The 23,366-nt window shown below is 31.5% G+C and overlaps 2 protein-coding genes and 1 long non-coding RNA gene across 3 annotated transcripts; 2 read left to right on the top strand and 1 right to left on the bottom strand.

Annotated features, from left to right (window-relative positions):
* Positions 1-4,323: 4,323 nt before the first annotated feature.
* Positions 4,324-6,141, top strand: LOC100248454 (lysM domain receptor-like kinase 4). Its single transcript, XM_002282454.1, has one exon. The coding sequence runs from the start codon at positions 4,324-4,326 to the stop codon at positions 6,139-6,141; it is 1,818 nt and encodes a 605-aa protein (XP_002282490.1).
* Positions 6,142-8,855: 2,714 nt separating this feature from the next.
* LOC100243331 (alpha carbonic anhydrase 7) lies at positions 8,856-11,097 on the bottom strand. The gene is made up of 7 exons (XM_002282459.5): positions 10,844-11,097; positions 10,490-10,707; positions 9,913-10,019; positions 9,710-9,812; positions 9,444-9,611; positions 9,292-9,345; positions 8,856-9,181 (listed from the first exon to the last, which is right to left on the bottom strand). Exons 1-7 carry the CDS (start codon positions 10,929-10,931, stop codon positions 9,095-9,097), a joined length of 825 nt encoding a protein of 274 aa, XP_002282495.2. The 5' UTR covers positions 10,932-11,097; the 3' UTR covers positions 8,856-9,094.
* A 4,626-nt stretch (positions 11,098-15,723) lies between these two features.
* Positions 15,724-19,811, top strand: LOC132253933 (uncharacterized). Its single transcript, XR_009465821.1, has 2 exons — positions 15,724-16,458; positions 19,550-19,811. It is a non-coding gene; the product is annotated as an uncharacterized LOC132253933 (long non-coding RNA).
* The last annotated feature ends 3,555 nt before the right edge of the window (positions 19,812-23,366 follow it).

Here is a 23,366-nt window from a genome sequence, read left to right as displayed (position 1 = left end):
GGAATCACAATAATTTCTCATGAGGGATCTTGTCATGGATTTTGGTAACAAAAATTGGAATCCAGAATATTCCAAAATCACCAAAATTACCCCTACAACAAAACATTAGGGTTAGAAAATAAAAACCCTAAATATACCCTAAGATGCCATATTGTTATTGTAAATAGCGCTTGAGCACTAGTCTCCAACCCTTGACTTGTGCTTGCAGCTCTACGTGCCGCCATTAATTCTCCTAGATTTCCACCTAAAAACTCACATTTTCTAAATTCTCCATGAATGTTCTCTTTTCTTGGGTCACCATAGATGGATTAAAAGTATACATTTTTACATAAGAAAAATTCTATATCCTTCAAAATAGAGTTTAAAATCCATCAAATAAAAGGGAAAAAATTTTCTATTTAAAAATTCAAAACTAATACTCCTTATGAATTTTACAAACCAATCTAGATATGAATAACAATTCATGCATTCATTCAAAAGAAATATATATATATATACCATTCATTCATCCTGGGGACAATGGGATGAATTCCTAACCTTGCAAAACAAAGTTAGTACATCCTAATATTGAATCTAACATGCTATGAACATCAAATCTACTTTGATACTAGTTGTTGGGATTTGATATCATTTTGGCTTTAGGGTGCATACATCTAAGATCTTAAGTAAAACAAAAGCAATGAAAATCAAAACTTGGGCCCCATAAGGTTTGTTAGGATTCATAATTGGAGTTTGATTATTCCCAAACCCAAATCCTTTCATAAAAGGGATTTTGAAACCTAACAACGTTCCATTTGTTAGCTTCTTATTAGATCCATGATACTTGTGTAGCGTGGTTACACACCTTAAAATGAGAAGGAGACTAGGTATCTACAATATTATTGGTCTAAAAATTGGAGTCTAACCTTAAAACCTATAAAGTTTATGGAGACTCTCCTGTACGCTTAAGTGATTTTCATCCAACTTGGGCTTTAGTTAGTTAATCTAGTTCATTGATTCATAATTAATTAATTAACCATGACGAACTTCAGTGAATTAATTAACCCAATCTAGAAACTAAAATTAGTTAATCATAAAATATTGTGCAATCTTGCGTTTTTAATTAAAACACCTTTATGCACATAAATTCTTATATTGAACTCTGACTATCTCATCTAAAAATCAATTGTTGTCTAGTAAGGGTAAGCTAAGTCTTTTATAACATTTGACCACCATCATTTGGGTGAATCATCCTCAAGCTGAATAGTAGTATTATTGCGCCCTAATAATCTTTTCCTCAACATGGCACTTTGGTGGCTCAAACCCATGACCTTGACTTTCATATCAATTTTTGAATCAAACTTTAATCATCTCATCTAAAAACCAATTAGTGTCTAATGAGGGTAGATCAAACCTATGAAACCAAGGTTTGGTTAATCTCGGTTTTGATAATAACAAAATAAGGTTTAGAATTAATGATTATATTTCAATTGTGATTAGGCAAAACGATTTCCAAAATGACAATCACAAAGACAAATCAAACAAAAAAGAAATTATTAAGAAGAAGAAGATTTCAAAGAGAAGTGTTTTTCAAGACTCAAGTTTCATAAGATCTCTTTGAAAGGTTGTTGATGCATTAAAATTTTCATGTATTACATTCTTTACTTATGCACTAAAATCATCCAAGAGTTATTTTGTTTTAAATATTTTAAAACAGGATGATTTCATGTTTTCAACTAAAACCTTGTGTAAAATATTTTCCAAACTTGTTTAAAAGGTTTTTGAGTTGAAAAAGTTGGTTGTTAAGATAAAAACGACTCAACCGGTTGAACCAGATGAGGAACCGATCGACTCCCAACTCAACCGGTCGAGGGGTGCAAAAAAATCTTTTCTTTCTTCCAAAACGGTTATTCAACTAGTCAAGGTTAAACCTTAACCGGTCGACCACCACTTTAACCGGTCGAGGTTCAGTTAAGGGGCGATCGAGGTCCAATGGTCACCTTCCAAACATTAAATGCTAACGATTAGTCAATCGATCGACCCCTAAGTCGACCGATTGAACCCCAACTCGATCGGTCGAACCCCCAACTGCTAGTTTGACTTTTTTTCCTCTATAAAAAGTCTTCAATCTTCATTGTTTCATGAGCTTAACCTTCCTAAATATTTCTTGAATATATTTGAACCTTGAGAGAGTGTTTTGAGTGCACCATTATTCTAAAACTTGCATATTATTAGTGCACCATTCAATCCTAATTTTCTTGTATCATTTGAGCCTAAAGTTTTGTACTAGAATTTTGTAAAATTATTTGTATATCTTTGAGAGGAAGAATCTAAGTGTGAAGTATCACTTAGGGATTCTCAAGTGTGGGGTATCACTTGAGAAGTTGTTCAAGAGTGGGGTATCTCTTGAGGATTGTAAATGGTGTTTGGAGCCAAAAGTCCAAAAGAGTGGATTCAAACCATAATCCAATTGTATTGCTTGAAGACTTGGTTTGGAAGTCTTGAAATAGTAGAACCTCAAGCTTGGGATTGAAGTTAGAGGAGAGTAGACGTAGGTCGGGTTGCGCCGAACCACTATAAAAATCTTGTGTTTGCATTTCCTCTTCCCCATTCTCTTAATTCATATGCAATTGTCTTTATATTGTTTTATTATATATTAGCATATAATTATCTATTGCATTCACATAATTTAAATTTACAAAAAGAGACCATTACCCTATTCACTTTCCTCTAGGATGATTACCATAGGTTGGATTAGCCTAATTTTTCTAACAAAACCTTTTATGACATTTGACTACCATCATTTGGGTGACCCACCCCCAAGCTTAAGAGTGACATTATTTCACTTCCACATAAATGATTAATTCTCCATAACTCCTTGAAACCTTTGTATCAATAAAGAATATGAGCTCAGCGGGGACCATTATGACCCATAGGAAAATGTTGGCTTCCTTTGAAGTTGACTCAACATTTTACTAAAGAGAGTCAACTATATTCTAATATCATATGTCATTACATCGAGATGAGAATTAATTCAATATAGTCTAATCAAATTTTCCAATTTGAAACATTCTATCAGCTACAATAAGCTTTTCTTGAGTTAGTGTCTATAATTTAATAGACTAAAAACTATTAATCTCTTAAGATTACCTGTGCAATCCTTGAATTTTAAATTCTCTTATTATGTGATCAATTAACGTAGTTTAGCGCACAAAGAACATACGTCAAATTCCACTTAAGGAATTATTGTGATATCACAGATCTTATGATCACACGTCCTTAGAATCACCTAAGAATTTACATTATCTCAATCTCATGAAATATAATGGTGTATAATCTTGAGATTACTTATTGTCACTTATCTTAATTAACAACGATCAAATTCATAAGAAATATATGATCACTTTAAGGTTTCATCCATAGGTTAAGGTTATTGAAGAACTCAAGGTTGAGAGTCCATGCAATAAAATGACTTGATGAAATGTTGACTAATTGATAGCTAATGTTAGGATTTACAATAGGTATACATATATACATACATACACACATACATTATATATATATAAAACCCCAATCTAATGTCATAAAAAAAAATGAAAGAAGAAAAACCTAATCCCTATAACATAAATGATTAATATATAAGCAATTAATCTCCCATTTCACATAGTACTGAAAAAAGGTAAATTGAAATTATAGTGAATGGTGTTTTGTGTATGTGAAGGAAAAGAGAGAGCTAGAATATTGTTCGAGGTTCTTGACCGTAAAATTGTTGAAATTGAAATGAAAAGAAGCAATAGAGCATTGAAGAGGATGGAAATTTGTCTGCATATTTTTATTAACAGGTAAACATACATTTATATACACAAATCAATGGAGATATATACAAAGGTTGAATAATTGGACCAGATCAATGGAGTGATTTACGACGTGATACAGTCAAAGCATCTGGTCAGGCATAATGTGGGTCAAGGATCATTGACTGATATTCTACTTTATAAAAATAATAAGTAGAAGGATTCAAAAGTGTTGCTGTTATTTTCCATACTCAATTGGCTACTTGTATATATATAGGCCGGCGAACCATGGTTTTGTTGAAGGTTTCTTCTTTAAAGTAAGTTGGTTTGTTTTGGCTTGACAAATGTCTTGTAATATCTAAATAGTGGTGGTTGTACCTGACATCACCCGCCAGGCAACCACCTAATTCTTCCACTATTGGTGACCACATTCTTGTACTAGTTCTGACATTACATTATTCCTTCCTTAGCAGTTCATATTCAGCAATAGACGGTGAGCTTCCGTGCTTTTTTATACCATTGAAAAGAAGGCACAGATATATCAGAAACCATGTTTTATCTATGGTTTCTCCTTGGGGCATGCATCAATGCAATTTTTGCTCAACAATTTTATGACTCAACTCCATGTTCTCGGGACACCAGTTATCCTGGTTCGAGATACACCTGCAATTCCTTCCAGAATTCATGCCAAACTTTCGTGGTCTACAGAGCTAGCGAATATTTTCAAACTATCTTAAGCATCTCTGAACTGTTCCACATGAACCCTGATGACCTACTTCACTTGAATAATCTTCCCTCTCCTTCAGAGGTACTCATGCCAGGTAAAGGAGTTCTTATTCCCATCAACTGTTCTTGTTCAGGCCAGTTTTTTGAGGCAAATTTCAGTTACACTGTGCCTAGGACCACAACATTCTCAGATATTGCTTGTGGGGTTTTTGAAGGCTTACTGAAACCACATACACTTGGTGAGGCAAATCCTTCTCAAGTAAATGACCCCAAGGTTGATTCTAAACTCCATGTGCCACTGAAATGTGCTTGTCCTGATAATTTTACTAGTAGCGATGGGGTGAAGTACCTTGTGACATATCCTCTTAGAGAAGGTGATGGAACATTGAAATTGGGTAAAAAATTTGGCATTCCTCCTGATACTATATGGGTAGCCAACCATTTAGTACCTCGCCCCACTGTTTATCCAAACACCTCTCTTTTAGTTCCCTTAAGAACAGTACAAATTATTAATCCCAATGTTACAGATTCTCAACCTCCAACCCCAGGTTTTCTTCCCACAATATCAGTAGAAAACTCAAGGAGGAACACAAAGTCGAAGAATTTGTATATCATAGGATCAGCTGTACTCCTCTGTCTGCTGCTTGTAGCAGTGCTGCTTGCATTCTGTGGATTCTACTTTATGGCCTTGAACAAAGGTAAGGGTGAGAAGCTTCAGTCCTTTACTGCTAGAAGCTCTCCAGTATCCCCTCAAAACTCCACAAATTCATGTTTATCTCCGGATCTTCTTGCTGGAATAAAATATTCTTTGCACAATTACAGCATAGAGGAGCTCAGGGAAGCAACAAGGGAGTTTAGTGAAGATACAAAGATAGATGATTGTGTTTATAAGGGGTTGATGGATAATGTTGAAGTGATGATCAAGCAGATGAGATTTGAAGACCATCTCCATATTATCCATATACATTCAAAAATCCATCACATCAACATAATAGATTTACAAGGCATTTGTCATGGTACTGAAAGTGACTGCTCTTTGTCATACCATGTGTTCGAATTTCCCAGCAATGGCTGCTTAAGAGAATGCTTATCTAATTCGTCTAGTCCTCTTGGGTGGCATCAAAGGACCCAAATTGCTTTTGATATTGCAACCGGGCTTCACTATTTACATTATTATACAGTTCCTTCGCATGTCCACTTGAGCATAAACAGCAGAAGTATATTTGTAACAGCAAACTGGAGAGCAAAACTTGCAAATTTTGGAAGCATCCCTGCAGTTGAACTCTCAAAAGGAAATGGTACTACACTTGGTCTTGGAGGGTGGAACCTTCTCCATCAGTCAGCAGTTTCAGCCAAGGTTGACATTTTTGCATTTGGAGTTGTTCTGCTGGAGCTCATCTCGACCAGGGTGGACACGGATGGGAAAGTGTTGAAAGATTCAATTGGATATTTGGGTGGGGCGGCTTCTGAAGGCGATTGCTTCGAGCTATTAAGGAGTTTCATGGACCCTTGGCTTGAGGAGGACTATCCTCTTGCAGAGGCTCTATGTTTGGCTGTTTTAGCCAAGGCTTGTGTGGAAGATGATCCTCTGCATAGGCCATCAATGGATGATATCATGAAAGTCCTTGCCAGAATGGTATGACCATATAAGAAATAATCAGTTAGGAGCCATTCTCAAATTCAATTTCTCTCAATGTACAATAATTTCTTTATTCACTAGGGAGGGAATGCCAATCCATATGACAACAAATAGGGCTGCAACTTCATGGGCTGGGCTGGTTTGAAATTTATCCGATTCAACCTCTAACTTGAGGTGTCTAATCTAGTTTTATTTGATTTGATTTTTCTAATTTTGAGCTAGGCTTGAATTGAATAGATTATATTCAAGTTAATTAGATTGGTTAAACTAAACTATGATTGATTGATTGAATTATATTGCTCAAATTCGTTTCGATTGAGCGGTCCAAAATGTTTCCTTTGATCTTATTTTCTGTACATCAATTAAGTTGGTTAGACTAACTTGCCCAAACCCTTCACTCAAATCCAGCCCATTTAAATTAAGTTTGAAAGAAAAACTTAATTCAACTTAAATCGGATTAATGATTGACCTAGCTCACCAACTTCACCTGTCCAAGTTGCATTTTAATAAAGAGCTAGGGCACGGATCTCACATAAAAATTTCTTAATCAGTTAAATATAAGAATGAATTAATTATTTATATATATATATATATATATATATATATATATATATATATATATATATAAATTGTTAATGTTAGGTATGATATGTTAAATTATAATTCTTAATCAAATAAAAAAAAGTTGCATAAAGCTTTGTAGCAGGCATTTGCTTAGTGTAAAAGCTTTTCAAAATAGTGGGCTAACAAAAGATGTAATCATTCAATAACTAATGAGTATAAAGAATTTTCAAATTTGTCAGCGTAGAATTTTCAAATTTTCAAAAATCATTTCTACACGTTAATAAACTATGCCCAGATGGTTACAAGTAAAAAATAATTTGTTTTTTATTTATTTTATTTTAAGAATATTTTTTCTAAAAGGATGATCGTATTGACCAGTGTCCACCCACCGCCAACTCTTCAACATTCAAACTGTTTCAATATATTTTCTTCATACATACAGTTTTCCAACTTATGTAAAATCTTGTATAAATGTGGAAAGAAAACCTAAATTCCTAACGTGTACACGACATCTTGTGAGTCGATTGGTGTACAGGAGTCAGAACCGCCTAAATAAGTGCTGATGTCACTGTGTTCTAATAGTTTTTTTTTTTAATGATTTCATAATTGATCTAAAGAGGAAACTAGTACGTATTACGCTTAATTTTCTTGTTCAAGTTAGCATTACATATACAATTCATGTTTAGAATAAAGTCTCAATACGTCTCCACCCTCGGAAACTCCATGGAAGGAACCCAAAATTTGACATTTATTTATATTTTAATGACTTCAATGTTTAAAGATCATAATATGTATATTAAATTCAAATACTATAATTTTGAGTTTTTAGAAAAATTATTGAGCCAAAATTCTGTAAGTTTAAGCTTTTAGAAAAATTGATGATTCAAAGTGATATCAAACCTTGGTTCGGTGGGAGGTTATGGGTATGGGCACCCTTTCATAATTTTCTTTGAATGTGTATATCTCTCCCAATTTGTAGTTCTTTGGATATGTATATCTCATCTCCCGATTTGCCGTTCTTTGGATATCTATATATATTATCTTCCAATTTATAGTTCTTTGTCTATATTTGCACTTCACTTGCATACATAGGATAGTCTGTTACAATTTTTTGTTTATGTTTGTTCTCCATTTGTGCGTATGGAGTTGTTCTCCACTTGTGCGCATGGAATCGCTCTCCACTTATGCGTATAGAATCACTCTATACTTGCATGTATAGGGTTATAGGTTACAATTCTTTGTCTATGTTTGTTCAAACCCTACAAATTTAAGCTTTAATAGAATGATCTCCATATTTGATATTTAGTAGGAGCATTTTTTTAAACATTTTAAAAATTAATTTGGATTTTGAGGCACAAACAAAAACTTAGATCTCTCTTTAATCATACCTAAGTCTCAAATATTTAAAACATCTCTCTCCTCTCACATCTGATAGAATTTTTGTGAAGTTTCTCTCACATCTCTATTCCTTTATGTGTAATTGATTTTATAAATTTTTTTTTATATTATTGCACTAACTTATAATATTAATTGAAGTTTCCATTGGTACAATAAAATAGTATCAGTGTCCTTCTACACAACACTTATGATTAATAAACTTGGAGATCCATCTTAAATTGATTGGGAGTGTTTGCCATGACAATGACACTTGAGTTGGTTTCATGGAGTGCAATATTACTCTGCCTAAGAGAAATTGGAAATCCATATTGTTATCCTTTTATGTTTGGTTTCTAGAAAATGTAAAGGAAAATGCGAGAGAAAGAAAATAGAAAGAAAAAATGAGGGAAAATAGCAATGAATTTAAAATTAATAAATTATTTTTACATGCTACTTCAAACTCATTTTACTTATTTTCACTTTTCAATATAAAGGTTAAATAATTTGAAAATATATAAATTTTTAATTAATCTTATTTATATATTCTTTTCTTTATTATTTTCTATAAGACAACTAAATATGAGAAAATTACTTTTCTTAATAATTTTTATTTTTCCTTTTCGAGAACCAAACATAATTATGTTTCTTCATTTCTTCAATCGTACGGGAATAAAACTATAACATGAATATTAATATCCTGCAAGCATATTGGCTATATATATGAAACTTTTCTATATTTATAAATCAAAAAAAGAATAGGATTAATATATGGACGTACAAACACACTTCAATGTATCAGAGAACCTCTGAACTAAAAAGGAAAAGTAAATGCAAGGTGGACAATAATCTGGACATGAGACCAAAAAATAAATGGAAGATAATAGAGAACAGCCATCTCTAATATGGAAAGTCATTTCTTGCCAATTCTAGCTCCATTTGTATGAGATATGATCTCCAATAACGACAGTAGGAGAGATGACAAGTAATTCCTTGAGTAGTAGTACTATCCTGGATTTCAATTCTTATCTTCAACTCTTGGTCTATAAAAATGCACCGAGCGCCTGTTTATTGGTTGTATTGGCCTTGCATTTGAACCCGAGTCCTGAAAATTGTATGTCTCACCGTAAGTTTTGGGTTTTCAATGTGAAAATTACTTAAATATTTCAGAGTAAGACAAATGAAAGTTTTTGGTTTGTGGCTCGAGCAACTCACATCATGGACAGCTACACGAAGAAGGTTCACTTGTTCTCTTGTAACAGTTCTCACCTGGGGATCAATTCAATCAGATTTTAGATAAAAATATCGAAAAAAAAAAATTTTGATTTCCTTCTTCATCATGGGATGAATTAATAGAGGTGGCAAACCTTATTAACAATCGTCCAGATGACATCTTCAGTGCAAGGAGGAGTTGTTAGAGAGCCCATGTATCTGTAATACTTTCTGCTGCCTATTTTAATATGCCTTGGGTCAACTACACCCACGTCTCTCTCTTGGTCACTGCTATCAGAGAGCGCTTCTAAATGATCCGTTAGCTAAGAGGAAAAAAACAACAGGTATGTGAGCTATAGTTAGAGAAAGAGAGACATTAGAAAGAGAGATGGGAGAGAATTATATTCCTGTAATTAATTACCGTGGACAAAAAGGAATCAGCTCGTCCAATCTTGTACATAATTCCAACCACAGATGTCTTTCCACTCGGGGTTTCATGAAGCATGTGTAACTCCAAATCAAACCTGTAGGTAGTCAAAATGAAGAAGAAAAGCCAACCGTTCCATATCAGTTGTCCCTGGTGTTGTATGTAAGGGAAAAAAGTGAGTGGAGGAGATGAAGCACCTCTTGCCATTGACAGTGTGTTCGGAAGGAGAGTGCCAGTGGCATTGTTTGAGTTCATACTTAGTTCCATTTATCTGAATGGATCCTGCATCGCCCTCCCAACTCAACTGCATCCACAAATAAAACAAAGAGCAAGAAAAGTTGGACAAAAATTTACATGATCCCTAACTTCCATTATAATGAAGAAGGTCGCTATTTATGAGGAATTCAAAGAAGGAATAGTACTTTTATGTAGTCTTCACCTAACACAACTTTCAAACAACTCTAAACATTATGATTTCAAATTAAAATCATTTCATTTCTATAAGGGTAGGGCCATGTTAGGTATGATAAGATTGTTTCGATGGATTAATTAAAGATGTCATGACTTGAATATTTAATTAGACATGATTAGATGAAGGAATTATAATAAGCTTTGATTGCTTTTCTTCTAATTTTGTGAAAGTGGAATCACAGTTTGTTCATACTACATATAAGATGGGTTAGTTTATATTTCTTTTCTTTTCTTTTCCTTTTTTTTTTTATCCTAAAAAAGGCATATCAAAGTTAAAGATAAAGAGAAAGGCTGTCTCCTTACCTTCATATCATGGCCCCTATTCTTAAGAGTGGCTTGAGAGGGCTTGTAACTCCTCTGAAGTCTCCCTAAATGGGATACTACTTGAACCCTCTCATGCAATAAATCAATAGGGGACTGCATGTTTCCATGTTTACACGTACTCCATTCTTCATGAATCTCTCCCCATTTGTCCGGTCCCTTATCGCTCCCTTTTTCATAATCAAACTCCTTCTCATCCTCTGCACCAACAAGAAGCAACAAAAGGATTAACAAATAAGAAAACTAAAAGAGCCATACATATAAACATCATTTTAATATTACTGAATCTCATGATTATGCAGTAGCCTCCATGCATGGAGTTCAAAAGTGGCTTACCAACTTCTTGCGATATTGCTGGGCAAGCATGCAGAACAAGAACAATGAAGAAACTGCAAAGCAAGATGTGGGTCATTAGCTTCTCCATTTGCCACCCCTTAAGATTTTTGATAGATGATTCAGAGGACTCCCTGCTTATGATATATATATATATAGCTCATCTGGCCGGGTTCTTGTATGAAAGCGTGGGAGGCTTTTTGAATTTTGAAAATGACTGTCTTACTTGAAAATGACTAATTTTCTATGCAGGATATTTCTAGCTAAGAAAGTTTGAAAATGGCAACGCAAATGGAAGGAACAGTCAACCATATGATATCAAAATCTGATCAAATAACACAAGGAAGAAGACCATATGGTACTTTGACGTACCTTCAAAGGACTGGGGCACAGAGGCTTGCTCAATCCATGTGATTCACGTCTCTGATGACGGATGTTGAGTTGAATTGAATAAGGAATTAAATTAAAGAAAAAAAGGGATGATTCTGGCATCCGGGGCCACCTGATATCACAGACCCAGACACTTTCTTCTTTTAGGCAATCATTTATCTCTTTATCACTCGAAAAATTTGGAGGAAAATAGAGCATTTTGACCTTCTGACAGGAATTGGGCGGACACATTTATTTGATCGTCGATCAGACTATTTTTCGAAGCTTGTCGATGAAGAAACAAATTTATCATTTTTTTTCCTTGGAAACATACATAAAGAACAATAATTTTGTTGGAAAATTATCGCTCTCGCGTCATTCAAATTTGATAGGCCTATCATATTTATTTTTTATACTCTATTCACATGTTGCCTTATTAAGATATCAAAGAAATTATTTATTATATCCACGTCATCATTATTATATATGCTATTTAAATTAAGCTAAAAAATAAAAGGTCAGCGCCGACAAAATGAGAAGAATTTTCAATTTCGTGGTTGCGTACAGTATCTGATCTCTGATTTCTTAATGTGAAAAATAATTAAATAAAGCAAACCTAATGTGCATTCTTACTCAATTTATATAGACAGTCGTGGGGTCTCAGACCCACCTAAGTGCTGATGTCTGAAATGTTTCAGGAACTTACAAGATGAGAAATTAACAGATGTGTTAAAGCTTTTCTTTGTTTGGAGTCTTTTATGAACATTATGGAAGGTCGAATACTAAATTTAATTATTTTTAGAATAAGGTCTTAACACGTTTCCACCTTTGGAAACTCTATATGGAAGATTAATTGTATACATATTTTGTCACATACATCAATACAATAAATCCTTGGCATATGCTTGTGGAAAACTGGATTGGTTTGAGTCTTCTAAATTGTAACATCATATGATACAGGATTGAATTTGTGAAAAAAAATATATATATTATTTTTAAAAAATGGTAGTCGTAACAATATAATACATGGTTGAATTTGTGAAAAAAAAATAGCGTTTTTCAAACATGGTAGTTGAAAAATTATTTAATTTTTTTTAATATGTGAAAAAAAAGTTATTCATCTTCAATTTTGGGTCTAGAAATATGCCCTGAGCGCTTATCTATTGTTGTATTGGTCTTGCATTTGTATCTGATTTTGAGCCCGACAAGGCTTCAAAGTTTATATCTTAGCATAATTGATGTATTTTTCTAGAGGAAAAGCTTAGTGGGAAACTTAAAATATTCTAAGTTATTTTTTACATTTTTAAATATATTTTAAAAATAAATTATATATTTATTTTATTTTTAATCATTTTCTATATTTATATAATTATTTGTAAAAATATTTATAAGAAAATACGTGAAAATAATTAAAAATTCTATTTGAAAAGTATTTTTTAAAATGGTTCTGAATAATAATTTTTTAACAATAATTTTTTTAAACAAATTTTCTATAAGTCAAAAATCTATTTGAGAATATGAAATATTTTTAATTTATCTTTTATATTTTTTATATGTATTTTAAAAATAAAATTTTCATATATGTATAATTATTTTCTAAAACAATTTTCAAAAAATAATTAAATGATGTTTTATAAAATAATACCCTATTAATAAAAAACATCATATTAACGAAAAACAATTTTTTTGTTTTCTAGTTATCAAGTTTATTTTTCTATTTTTGTATTTTGAAAATGTAAAAACCTGTTTTCAAAAAACAATTACTAAATATGATTAAAAAAAAATGCTTTTTGAAAGCATGAATACATGAAATATGTTTTTAAGAATGGAAAATTATTTTATGTTTTTTTTTTTATTGTGAAATATGTTTTCTGATTTCATTATTTTAAAAAATAGAAAATCGTATTTACAAGCAATTGTCAAACCCCATATTAGCTTCTCACTTTTGTCACTTCCTTGACATTTTGGGTAAATAGGTTGAGAGCTTCCTTGCTTACATAGCTCATTGGGCTTCAAAAATTGGTAGTATGAACATGTGGAAGGCCATTTGATTTGAATATGACTTTCAAAACTTTCTTCCCTCAACATCGACATCGGCTAGTAAGGAAAAATATGAAAATGGTAAGTCAAATGAACTGAAAAGGACTGTTCAATTACCATGTGATAAAGAAGCAGACCCTGATGGTGACCTGATGTTCCTACATTGTACTAGGGCAGGGTGGCTTGCCGAGTCCATTTGATTCACGTCCATAATGATGAATTGTGGGTTGAACAGACAACAAGTCAAAGGAGAAAGGATGTCATCTTGGTTCACCTCTTACCATCCAAGGGAATTGAATATTTCCACTAGCTATTTGAGAACTGGTAACCTTTGATTCGATACAGATTTTATTTTAATTGAATGTGTTATTATTTTCTTTTCTAATATGTTATCATTTTCTTAAACCAAATTCAGACACAAAATAATATTTATATTGAAAAGTCTTAACTTTGATGTAGTCCAAATTTGACTAGGCTCTTTGACATCACATAAAAAAAATTCCATTTTCTTTTTGCCTAAATTTCCTACGGGCATCTCCATAAGATGTATTATTGTCATCTAATAAGTACTTTTCTATTTTTGATGTATGTTAAATGGCATTTATAGAAAGTAGATTTATTTATTAGTAAATAAATGAATAAGAATAGCTAGCTATCATTATAACATTTTGGCTATGTTTGGTTTCTTATTAATTTGTGAGAGAAAATGTGAAGGAAAAAAAAAATAGAAAAGAAAAGTGAAAGGAAAGAATCGGTGAACTGAAAAGGACTATTCAACCATGTGATAAAGAAGCAGACCCTGATGGTGACCTGATGTTCCTACATTGTATCGAGGCAGGGTGGCTTGCCGAGTCCATTTGATTCACATCCATAATGACGAATTGTGGGTTGAACATACATGTTCACCTCATACTTCCTAAGGAGGAAAATGTCGCGATATAAAATTGTTGCTGAGGGGATTTGGTTTGGGGTTCAAGCCACTAACCATCCAAGCAAACTCACCCTTGTTATATATTATGTATTAAACATATATATACTTAAACTGATTATATAAAGAAAATATTAAAATAATATTTTAAAGAGCAAATTAATTATAATTATTTTATGATTAAATGCAAAATTTCCTTTTAATTGATTACCAAAAATATAAAAATTACATAATTTTCTTCATAATGTTTTTAATATCATTAATAATTAATTAAATATTAAAAAATTATACATATATCATAATTTATTTTATATTGTTTAATACAATTGAATTAAATGGATCATAATTTTAATATTAATATATATTTTAAAATTAGACATATTAAAATCAAATATTATAATATTAGATGTAATTTAATAATAAATGTACACTTATAAAATTCATATTTTTATCGATGCATGCGATAGTATTATTAAATATGATAAATCATATTATACATATATCAAATTATTTAATAAAACAACTTTAAAATATCAATATACTTCTGATTACATTTTTATGAAGTTTTTTTTATATTTTCATATTTAATAAATAGGTTGAGAGGTTCCTTGCTTACATAACTCATTGGGCTTCAAAAATTGGTAGTATGAACATGTGGAAGGCCATTTGATTTGAATACGACTTTCAAAACTTTCTTCCCTGAACATCGACATCAGCTAGTGAAAAAAAATCTGAAAATGTTGAGTCAAATGAACTGAAAGGACCGTTCAACCATGTGATAAAGAAGCAGACCCTAATGGTGACCTGATGTTCCTACATTGTACTAGGGCAAGGTGGCTTGCCGAGTCCATTTGATTCACGTTCATAATGACGAATTGTGGGTTGAACAGACAACAAGTCAAAGGAGAAAGGATGTCATCTTGGTTCACCTCATACCACCCAAGGAAATTAAATATTTCCACTAGCTATTTGAGAACTGGTAACCTTTGATTCGATACAAATTTTATTTTAATTGAATGTGTTATTATTTTCTTTTCTAATATGTTATCATTTTCTTAGACCAAATTCAGACACAAAATAATATTTGTATTGAAAAGTCTTAACTCTGATGTAGTCCAAATTTGACCAGGCTCTTTGACATCACATAAAAAAAGTTCCATTTTCTTTTTGCCTAAATTTCTTGCAGGCATCTTAATAAGATGTATTATTGTCATCTAATAAGTACTTTTTCTATTTTGGGTGTATGTTAAATGGCATTTATAGAAAGCAGATTAATTTATGCATAAATAAATGGATAAGAATAGCTAGCTATCAGTATGACATTTTGGCTATGTTCGATTTCTTATTAATTTGTGAGAGAAAATGCGAAGGAAAAAAATAAAAAATAAAAGTAAAAGGAAAGAATCGGTGAAGGAAAATGAAATATAGACTTAAAATCAATAAATTATTTTATGTTCTACTTCAAATTCATTTCACTTATTTTTTCTCTTTTATATAAAAATTAAATAATTTTAAAATGTATAAATTTTTAACTAATTTTCACTACTACAAAAATAATTTATGGTGTCACTATTTATGGTGTCACTTTTAAAATAATGACACTATATGGTTTATAATTAATAAAGGTGACACATCATATAAAAAATCTTCAATTGAGGTAGTTAGATGATGTTAGTTTTATATTTATAGTGTCATTTTTTGGGAAGTGACATCGTATAAAATAAAAATTTTTAAGTATTATAACTTAACGAGCCCACTTTTAGAATTAATAATGAGGAATAATATATAAAAAGCCCATTGTAACTGTCCTCTTGTATTTCTCCATGTAAACCTTTCCGTCCAATATCACTAGCCTGAAGAATAGTGGGTTCTTCGCTGCTTCCATCATCTCTTTGGTGATTCCGGTCTCCACCCATGGACGGAGATCCTCGTAGATCCACCGGAAGTAGTCCAGACATGCATTACTAGAGAGTGGGTGTTGTTTGGTTGAGAATATAAATTTGTGCTCGACAAGATCGAAACCCTCTCAGATCTGTCGGATCCAAATTCGAACTCGCCAGTGTTCGGATTATCGATTTTCGATGTGGAATTCGTTTTGCAGCCTCTTTTGCTGGCTCTTGATTCGGCCTCTGCGAAGGTCATGGAGCCGCCGTTGGAGTGGTTGTTCAAGTTGTATTCGCTAGGGCTGATCCGTGGCGTGATTGATGGGAAGGGGATGATAGAGGCGGTGTGTAAATCGGCCGGCAATGGCGAGGACGCGGTCGACCTCGTCATGCTTAAGGTTCTTCTCTTTTGCCCCTGACCAAACCCATTGTCCTTTTTTTTTTTACCTGCTTTGACCGTATTTATATTCTTTGTTAACGAACTAGAGATGAAGAGATGGAGAGATGAAAAGATAGAGAGATATAGAGATATAGAGATGGAGAGAGAGTGTGTGTTTATCTCTCTCTCTCTCTCTGTGGTCCTCTATTTTGCATGAGATTCCCTACCCACCTACAATCGTAATCCTTTGCTCCACTCACATTACTTTCTCCACAATCCATATACTTCTCAAGAAGCCCCCACCCACTAGAAAGATTAAAAAAATAAACAAATAAAGGAAAAAGGAGTTTCTTCTTGACTAATTAAAACCCTTTATGTATTTAATTCATAAAGCATTTCATTGCAGACTCACATGACTCAAGAAAAAAACCCTACAAATACTGAAGAAGAAGAAGAGAGACTTACATATTTACTTGCATATGACCACTAGCATATGCTTAACCTCATGTTTTTAGTTTTTTTATTTTTTTTTTATTTTAATGGGAAGTACATCTGGTGGGTTTAAATAACATTTCTAGTACCTATTTGATTAAAGAAGTCCTCTAAACAAATGGGATTTTGTTTTTGAAAGCAATTTGAAGTATTGTATCAGACATAAAAAAGCTTCTCAAGACTATAAAAAAAATTGATATATATTGTCTGATGGAAGATAGTAACAAAGATTAAGACATATATACTCTTTGATTTATCAAAACACACATGATCAATAATCTTAACCTAATGTCTTTTATTCTATTTGATGATAAAAGAAATTTTTTTGAAACAGTTGAAAGCATTTTATCAAGTATACTGCTACCCATTACACACACATGATTAGAAAGAGCTTGGATGGATTTGAAGATTAAACCCAAACCCATGTCAGAAATTAGCTAAAGTCATAGGTGTTTCAGTGGTTTAAATCAAATGGGTTTTGCTCTACTTGGTGAAAAATATGGAAGTTAGAAGTACTTAGAAAGTATTGAAGATATATTCAATACTCACATCTAAGAAAGCAGAAAATAATAATAGTATAGTAAGGATAATTAAATTAAAGAAAACAACGAGAAGTGTGTAATTGCAGAAGAATGAAGAGTGATAGACTGACCAAAGGTAAGATGAATTATCCAAGAGAGTAGCATGCAGGATCTAGGAAGGTGGTTGGGCAAGGTGTGAGTTGTGATTTTTATGGTGTCTGATTCATTGGAGTTTGGGGCGTGATTGCTGAGCTGCCTCGTCACACGTAGTCACTTGATTATGGTTTGATGGAAAATACATGAGATAGGTTTTCATACAACACCGGTTTCCTAGAAATTAGCCACTGCATATTATATTCTCTCTACAGCCAAGAGAAACATCACATCACCAAAATCCGTATGCCCCCTTAACTCTCAAGGGCACTCTGCTACTCTCCATAAATTTATTTATTTATTTATTTATTTTTAACAAAAAGCTTCTTTTATTTGTGATGTGATGAGAAGTTGTATATGTTCATAATTAATTAAAAAATTGATGAGCTGTAAATACTGAAATAAAATAATGCCATCACAACTAAAAGTATGAATATGTTGCATTGGTGAGATGATCGAGACATGATATCCTTAATTTAAATAGGTATTAATATAGATTCGGTGATTAATCTAATTTGAATATAAATCCAAGCAGATGATTTCTGTTCTTCATAGTCACCTGCATTTAATTGCAACTTTTTTTTACCGTTATCACTAATAATTTTAAATTATTTGTTTGACCAATTTAGTTAAGCCACCTTGAATATGATGCACTCACCTTTGAAACAGGGTCTTGAATTCATCATTTGGTTCAATAGGGAAGCAACTACAATTGAATTTATTATCCATGTGATGCCCCACCAAGTTTAGATCATGTGCTATGTCACAATTTATTTTTCAAATATACAACTTTATAGAAATGGCAATGGCAATTGCCAAATATCCAACCAATTTATAGTTGTTAATCCTTTTACAATATCACGAGCAGGCTTTAGTACTCCTCAAACAGAGAAAAGAGCATAATTGTTGGCAAAACGCTTAATAGAGTGCCAAGATGCTAAATATGTTTTCATTCCCTAACCCCGAGTAAGTGACGAATATTATACTTTAATATGAGGTTTTATGATTGATTTATATTTCTAATTAGATGCTACTTTTGTTTTTAATGTTTTAGCTTTCATTGGGTCTTGGTAGTGATTGAGCCAAGGAAAATGATAGTCCACTATCTTGACCCTATGTATCACAAACCATGTGATGACTTAAACGATATCATAAACATGTAAGTTCTTCCTATTATTTTTCATAATATTATTTAAAAAAAAAATACATTCACCTCAAACACATTTTTTATTTTTATTTATATGTATTAAAACATATAACATTTACCTATTTTAAAAATGTACCCATTGAACTTATTTACATAGGGCTCTTCAAATATCTGCAAAGAAATCATCCAAGAGGGAGCCATCTTGGCAACTAGTGCATGTGACATCCAAATTTTTTTTTTTACACATTAGCTTATGCATTTGCACCATTTATATATATATGAGTACTAATGTTATTTTATAATTGATCGATTAGTGTCTAAGACAAGAAGGAGGGTTCGAATGTGACTACTTTGTTATGAGATTTATTAAAGAGATAATTTGTTATCCTACAATTATTGCTTCAAAGGTATTACTTATTTAATGAATTGTACATAGTTTTAGGCTTCCAAATGTTATGCATTTTAGTGTTATTTTCTTATTTGATTCAGTTTGGTGATAAAAAAAAACATATTTTCAAGTAGAATTTGATGAAATTATAGGAGAATGGGCTACTTTTGTGCTACAACTAATCATGAATCATGTTGATGCATCATGATCACCATGCATGGTGAGTCCCTTAGCTACTACATGAATTTTTCCATAGGTATTGTATAGTATTGCTTATTCTTTGAATAATGTTTCTATTTGAAAAAAAGAAAAAAAAATAGTTCTTAAATTTGTTCATTTATGATAACATCGATCCATGTTTATTTTCTTAAATAAAAATCTATAAAACTCATTAAACTATGAAATGCAGGTATACACTCTTGGGATGGTGGAATGGAGAATAAAAAGAAAGAAGACAACAAGATTTTGGGTTTTTAAATGCAACTCTTATGTCATATGTTGTAGGACATAAATGTTACTTTAATTGGTACTGAGAATTTTAGATTTTTAGATGCGACTTTTATGTCATTTTATAGTTAGCCGATTTTATGCTTATGAAATGGATGTATACACGAATCTTGGTATCTTTAACATTTCATCATGTTTTGGTATGTATTCACTCTTCTTTTTTAGTTTTGATGGGTTTGATATGTTGGATGTACTATCTTTTTGTGAACATTTGATGTACAAATATTATTAGATGATCAATGTATTATGAGTTATTCCAGAAACATTACAGAAAAAAGAGTTAAATGTAATATGATTGTTATATTTATGGATAAAATATAAACAGGTGAATCAATCTTATTAATTGATAAGCATTACAAAAATCTACAACTAAAAGATATCATATATTCCACAATATTTACAATGATGTGACACCATAACTCAAAGGTGATGCATTTAATGTGACATCATAACTCAAAGATGATACATTTAATGCGACACCCTATCATCACTAGAAATATATGGTGTCACTTCCAAATGGGTCACCATTTATCTACTTTGGTGTCACTTCCAAATACGTCACCAATTGGTACCCTTTATGGTGTCAGTGGAGAAGGTGACGCTATGTTGTAGTGACACCCTATGTTTATGGTGACTCGTTATAAATGTCACCATATATATTTTTCCTTGTAGTGTTTAATTATATTTAATTTTCTTTTGTATTTTTCATGTTGAAACCGAATATTAGAAAACCAAATATGAAACCAAATTAGAGTAAAAATATTTTGAATGTATTTTATTTGGATTTGATGTGAAATTAATTATATTGGCATAAATATGATTTTTTTTTTAAAAAAAAAGTTTTGGATGTTTCAACATATTTGAACTAAAAAATCCTTCTGAAAAAAGTCTATATTATATATTTTATTTGTAATCATAATTGAAAATATTTTATCAATGAAACTATATTAATATTTTTTATTAAGCTTTGAGTTCATTCATTTTCATTAATATTTTTCAGCCATCTTAGTTCGAGTGAAAAGTGATTAATTAGATTGAGAATTTGTCCTTATTAGGATTTTTGAGTTAAACTTTTATTTTTGGACATTGCTTAGATGTTAGAATTTAATTACCATTTGAATTATTTAAGTTTGAAGTTGTTCGGATAAATGCGTTAATTTTTTTTTTTTTTTTTACTAAAGCTAAATTTTAAGGATTATAATATATTTTACTACTCTATATATTTCACTACAAAATGATTGTTTTGAGTTATTTTCACTTTGAATCTTCAAATTTGAGGTGTGAAATGACCTTTTATTCCCTTGGAGTGAATCTTAAGGCATGACACAATATGTGTTCTCAATTGAACAAATTAACCTTGGAGATCTTGTTCGGCAAATTGATGAGGCTCTCATCCACCTTGAATAAGCTCATCGGGTAAGCTCAATAACTTTGAGACATGGTTAGACCTAGAGGTCCATCTCGGGGAAACTAGGTCATGCATCTCCACTTTTCATGTTTGCAAATTTTAGATGAACATTTGTCATATCTTTTAATAAGGTCATACAAAGGTAACTTTATGGCATCATACAAAAAGACACTACCAATTAGGTAATGTCACATAATATTTTGATATCTCATGTATTTTGTATCTTAATTACATTTGTTCGTACTTTCAAAATTCGATTTTATTCATTTGTGCTTTGATTTCATTCATATTCAATAGTGTAAATTTTACCACATATTCAAATAGTTTAAATTTAAAATTTGATAGATGCATGTCTAGGGATGGCAACGGAGCGGGTTCGGGATGGATCGCCCCCATCCCAATCCCGTCCCGTTTATTCAAAATAATTTTCATCCTCATCCCATTTAAAAAATAAAACAGGGCGGGGCGGGACGGGGTGGGTATGATAAATTCTCGTACCTACCCCACCTCGCCTCGTTTAACTTTTTTTTGAATTTTAATTTTTTTTAAAAAGTTACTTTAAAATTTTTTAATAACATTAAAATAAATATATTTTATAAATAATTAAATTATTATATTTTTTATAACTTATTTTATTAAAAATATTTTATTATTATTTATATATTAAAAATAATAAAATAAAAATTAAATTAAATTAATTTTATATATAATCGAGGCGGGACGGGGCAATACCCGAACCCGCTCCAAACCCGCCCCGGGTTGAAAAAAAAATTCTCAAACCCGTTTATTAAAATTGAACCCCGTCCCATTAGGGGTCGGGCGAGGCGAATACTTGAAAAAACCAGCCCTATTGTCATTCCTATGCGCTTAACATTTTCCCTTTTAATACAATGGTTTTTGAAAGGAGATTCTAGTCATTCCAGATTCCATTGTGGGAGCTTTTGGAGATTTCTTCTCGATTTACTTTAGTACAAAGCAATCTAGGGTTAAAGAGGAATTTCAATGGTAAGATTGAAACCATTGTTGTGCACCGACCATCACTGAGCTCAAAGAAATAATGGAATTTCTAGACATGATAGGGCAGAAGGAATGAAGGATGTCAAATTTGGAGACAGTAGCATCCCATATTTGAAAAGCGTTTCCAAATATGATTTTTAAAATAGTGGACACGAACAAGTTAAACACGTATTTTCAATTATCATTTGATGACTAATCAGTATTGGAAGGGCCACTAGTTGACTTCCATAATTAGTCCTCCCATTTTCCTCCTACACTCGATTCACAATATTATATTTCTTTACATGCCTTTTCCATTTTCAATAATTTGTCATTTTATTAGAAGACATAATAATAATAATACAATCCTTTTGAATTTACTTTCAGCCAACCTTCTACATGTATGTTTGATTCTTTTAGAAAATATATGTGATAATTTTTTATTTTTTAAGAAGTCATTAAAAGAATTTTTTTTTTTCAAAAAAAGAAATGAATTAAAAAAAATTAAAGCATTCATATTTTATGTGTTATTGAAGAAAAAACTGGATTGAGAATTTGGAATTTTGCCTTGGGCATTATGATGGGATGTCCATGCTTGCATAAGGTGATGGTTATTTATTAACCAAAATTAGGTGCTTTGAGGATTAAAAATAGGAATGGCATGGACGGGATGTGTCACTTTCATCTTAATCTTGTCTCATTTATTCAAAATAATTTTCATCTCCCTTCTTTTAACGGTTTTTTAGAAGAATTTTTTTTTTAAATTTTAAATTACATTAAAATAAATATATTTTAAAAATAATTAAATTATTATAATTTTTGTAATCTATGAATTATTATTATTATTATAAATTAAAAATAGAAAAATAAAAATTAAATTAAATTAATTTTGTATATAATCAAGGCTCAGCGGAACAAGGCAATATTCAAACCCACCCCGATCCTAATTTTTTTAAAAAATCTAAAACCCTATCTCTAGCCTATTTATTTACATTTCAAACTCGTTCTATTAAAGATAAGATGGGATGGTACCTGAAAAAACTCATTTCATTACTATCTATAATCAAAAGTGAAGTAATTAATGTAGAATAAAATCTTGAACAAAAAATACCTCTCATTTATAAAAAATTAAAATAAAAAAATTAACATTATGTCATAATCTTTAAAATTTGATCATTGGTTCAGAATTTAAAAAAAATTCCATTTCGAGCTAATTGACTGAGGGCACACCATATGGATTCAAGCTTAGAGTAATTCCTTCAAAAAGGAAGGCTCGATATAATGATCGCCGACCACTAAAAGTCCTCAATGTTGA

This window comes from Vitis vinifera, chromosome 6, assembly GCF_030704535.1.
Source record: "Vitis vinifera cultivar Pinot Noir 40024 chromosome 6, ASM3070453v1".
NCBI lineage: Eukaryota > Viridiplantae > Streptophyta > Magnoliopsida > Vitales > Vitaceae > Vitis > Vitis vinifera.
This window is presented reverse-complemented; position numbering and strand designations above follow the sequence as displayed.

What these genes read in the sequence shown, in the direction of transcription:
- LOC100243331 (XM_002282459.5), bottom strand. Translation starts at nt 10,931, where the DNA reads ATGGAGAAGCTAATGACCCACATCTTGCTTTGCAGTTTCTTCATTGTT. An exon ending in CTGATTCCTTTTTGTCCACG is followed by an intron (nt 9,612 to 9,709) that starts GTAATTAATTAC and finishes TTTTCCTCTTAG; the next exon opens with CTAACGGATCATTTAGAAGC. An exon ending in TTCGTGTAGCTGTCCATGAT is followed by an intron (nt 9,182 to 9,291) that starts GTGAGTTGCTCG and finishes TACAATTTTCAG; the next exon opens with GACTCGGGTTCAAATGCAAG.
- LOC100248454 (XM_002282454.1), top strand. Translation starts at nt 4,324, where the DNA reads ATGTTTTATCTATGGTTTCTCCTTGGGGCATGCATCAATGCAATTTTT.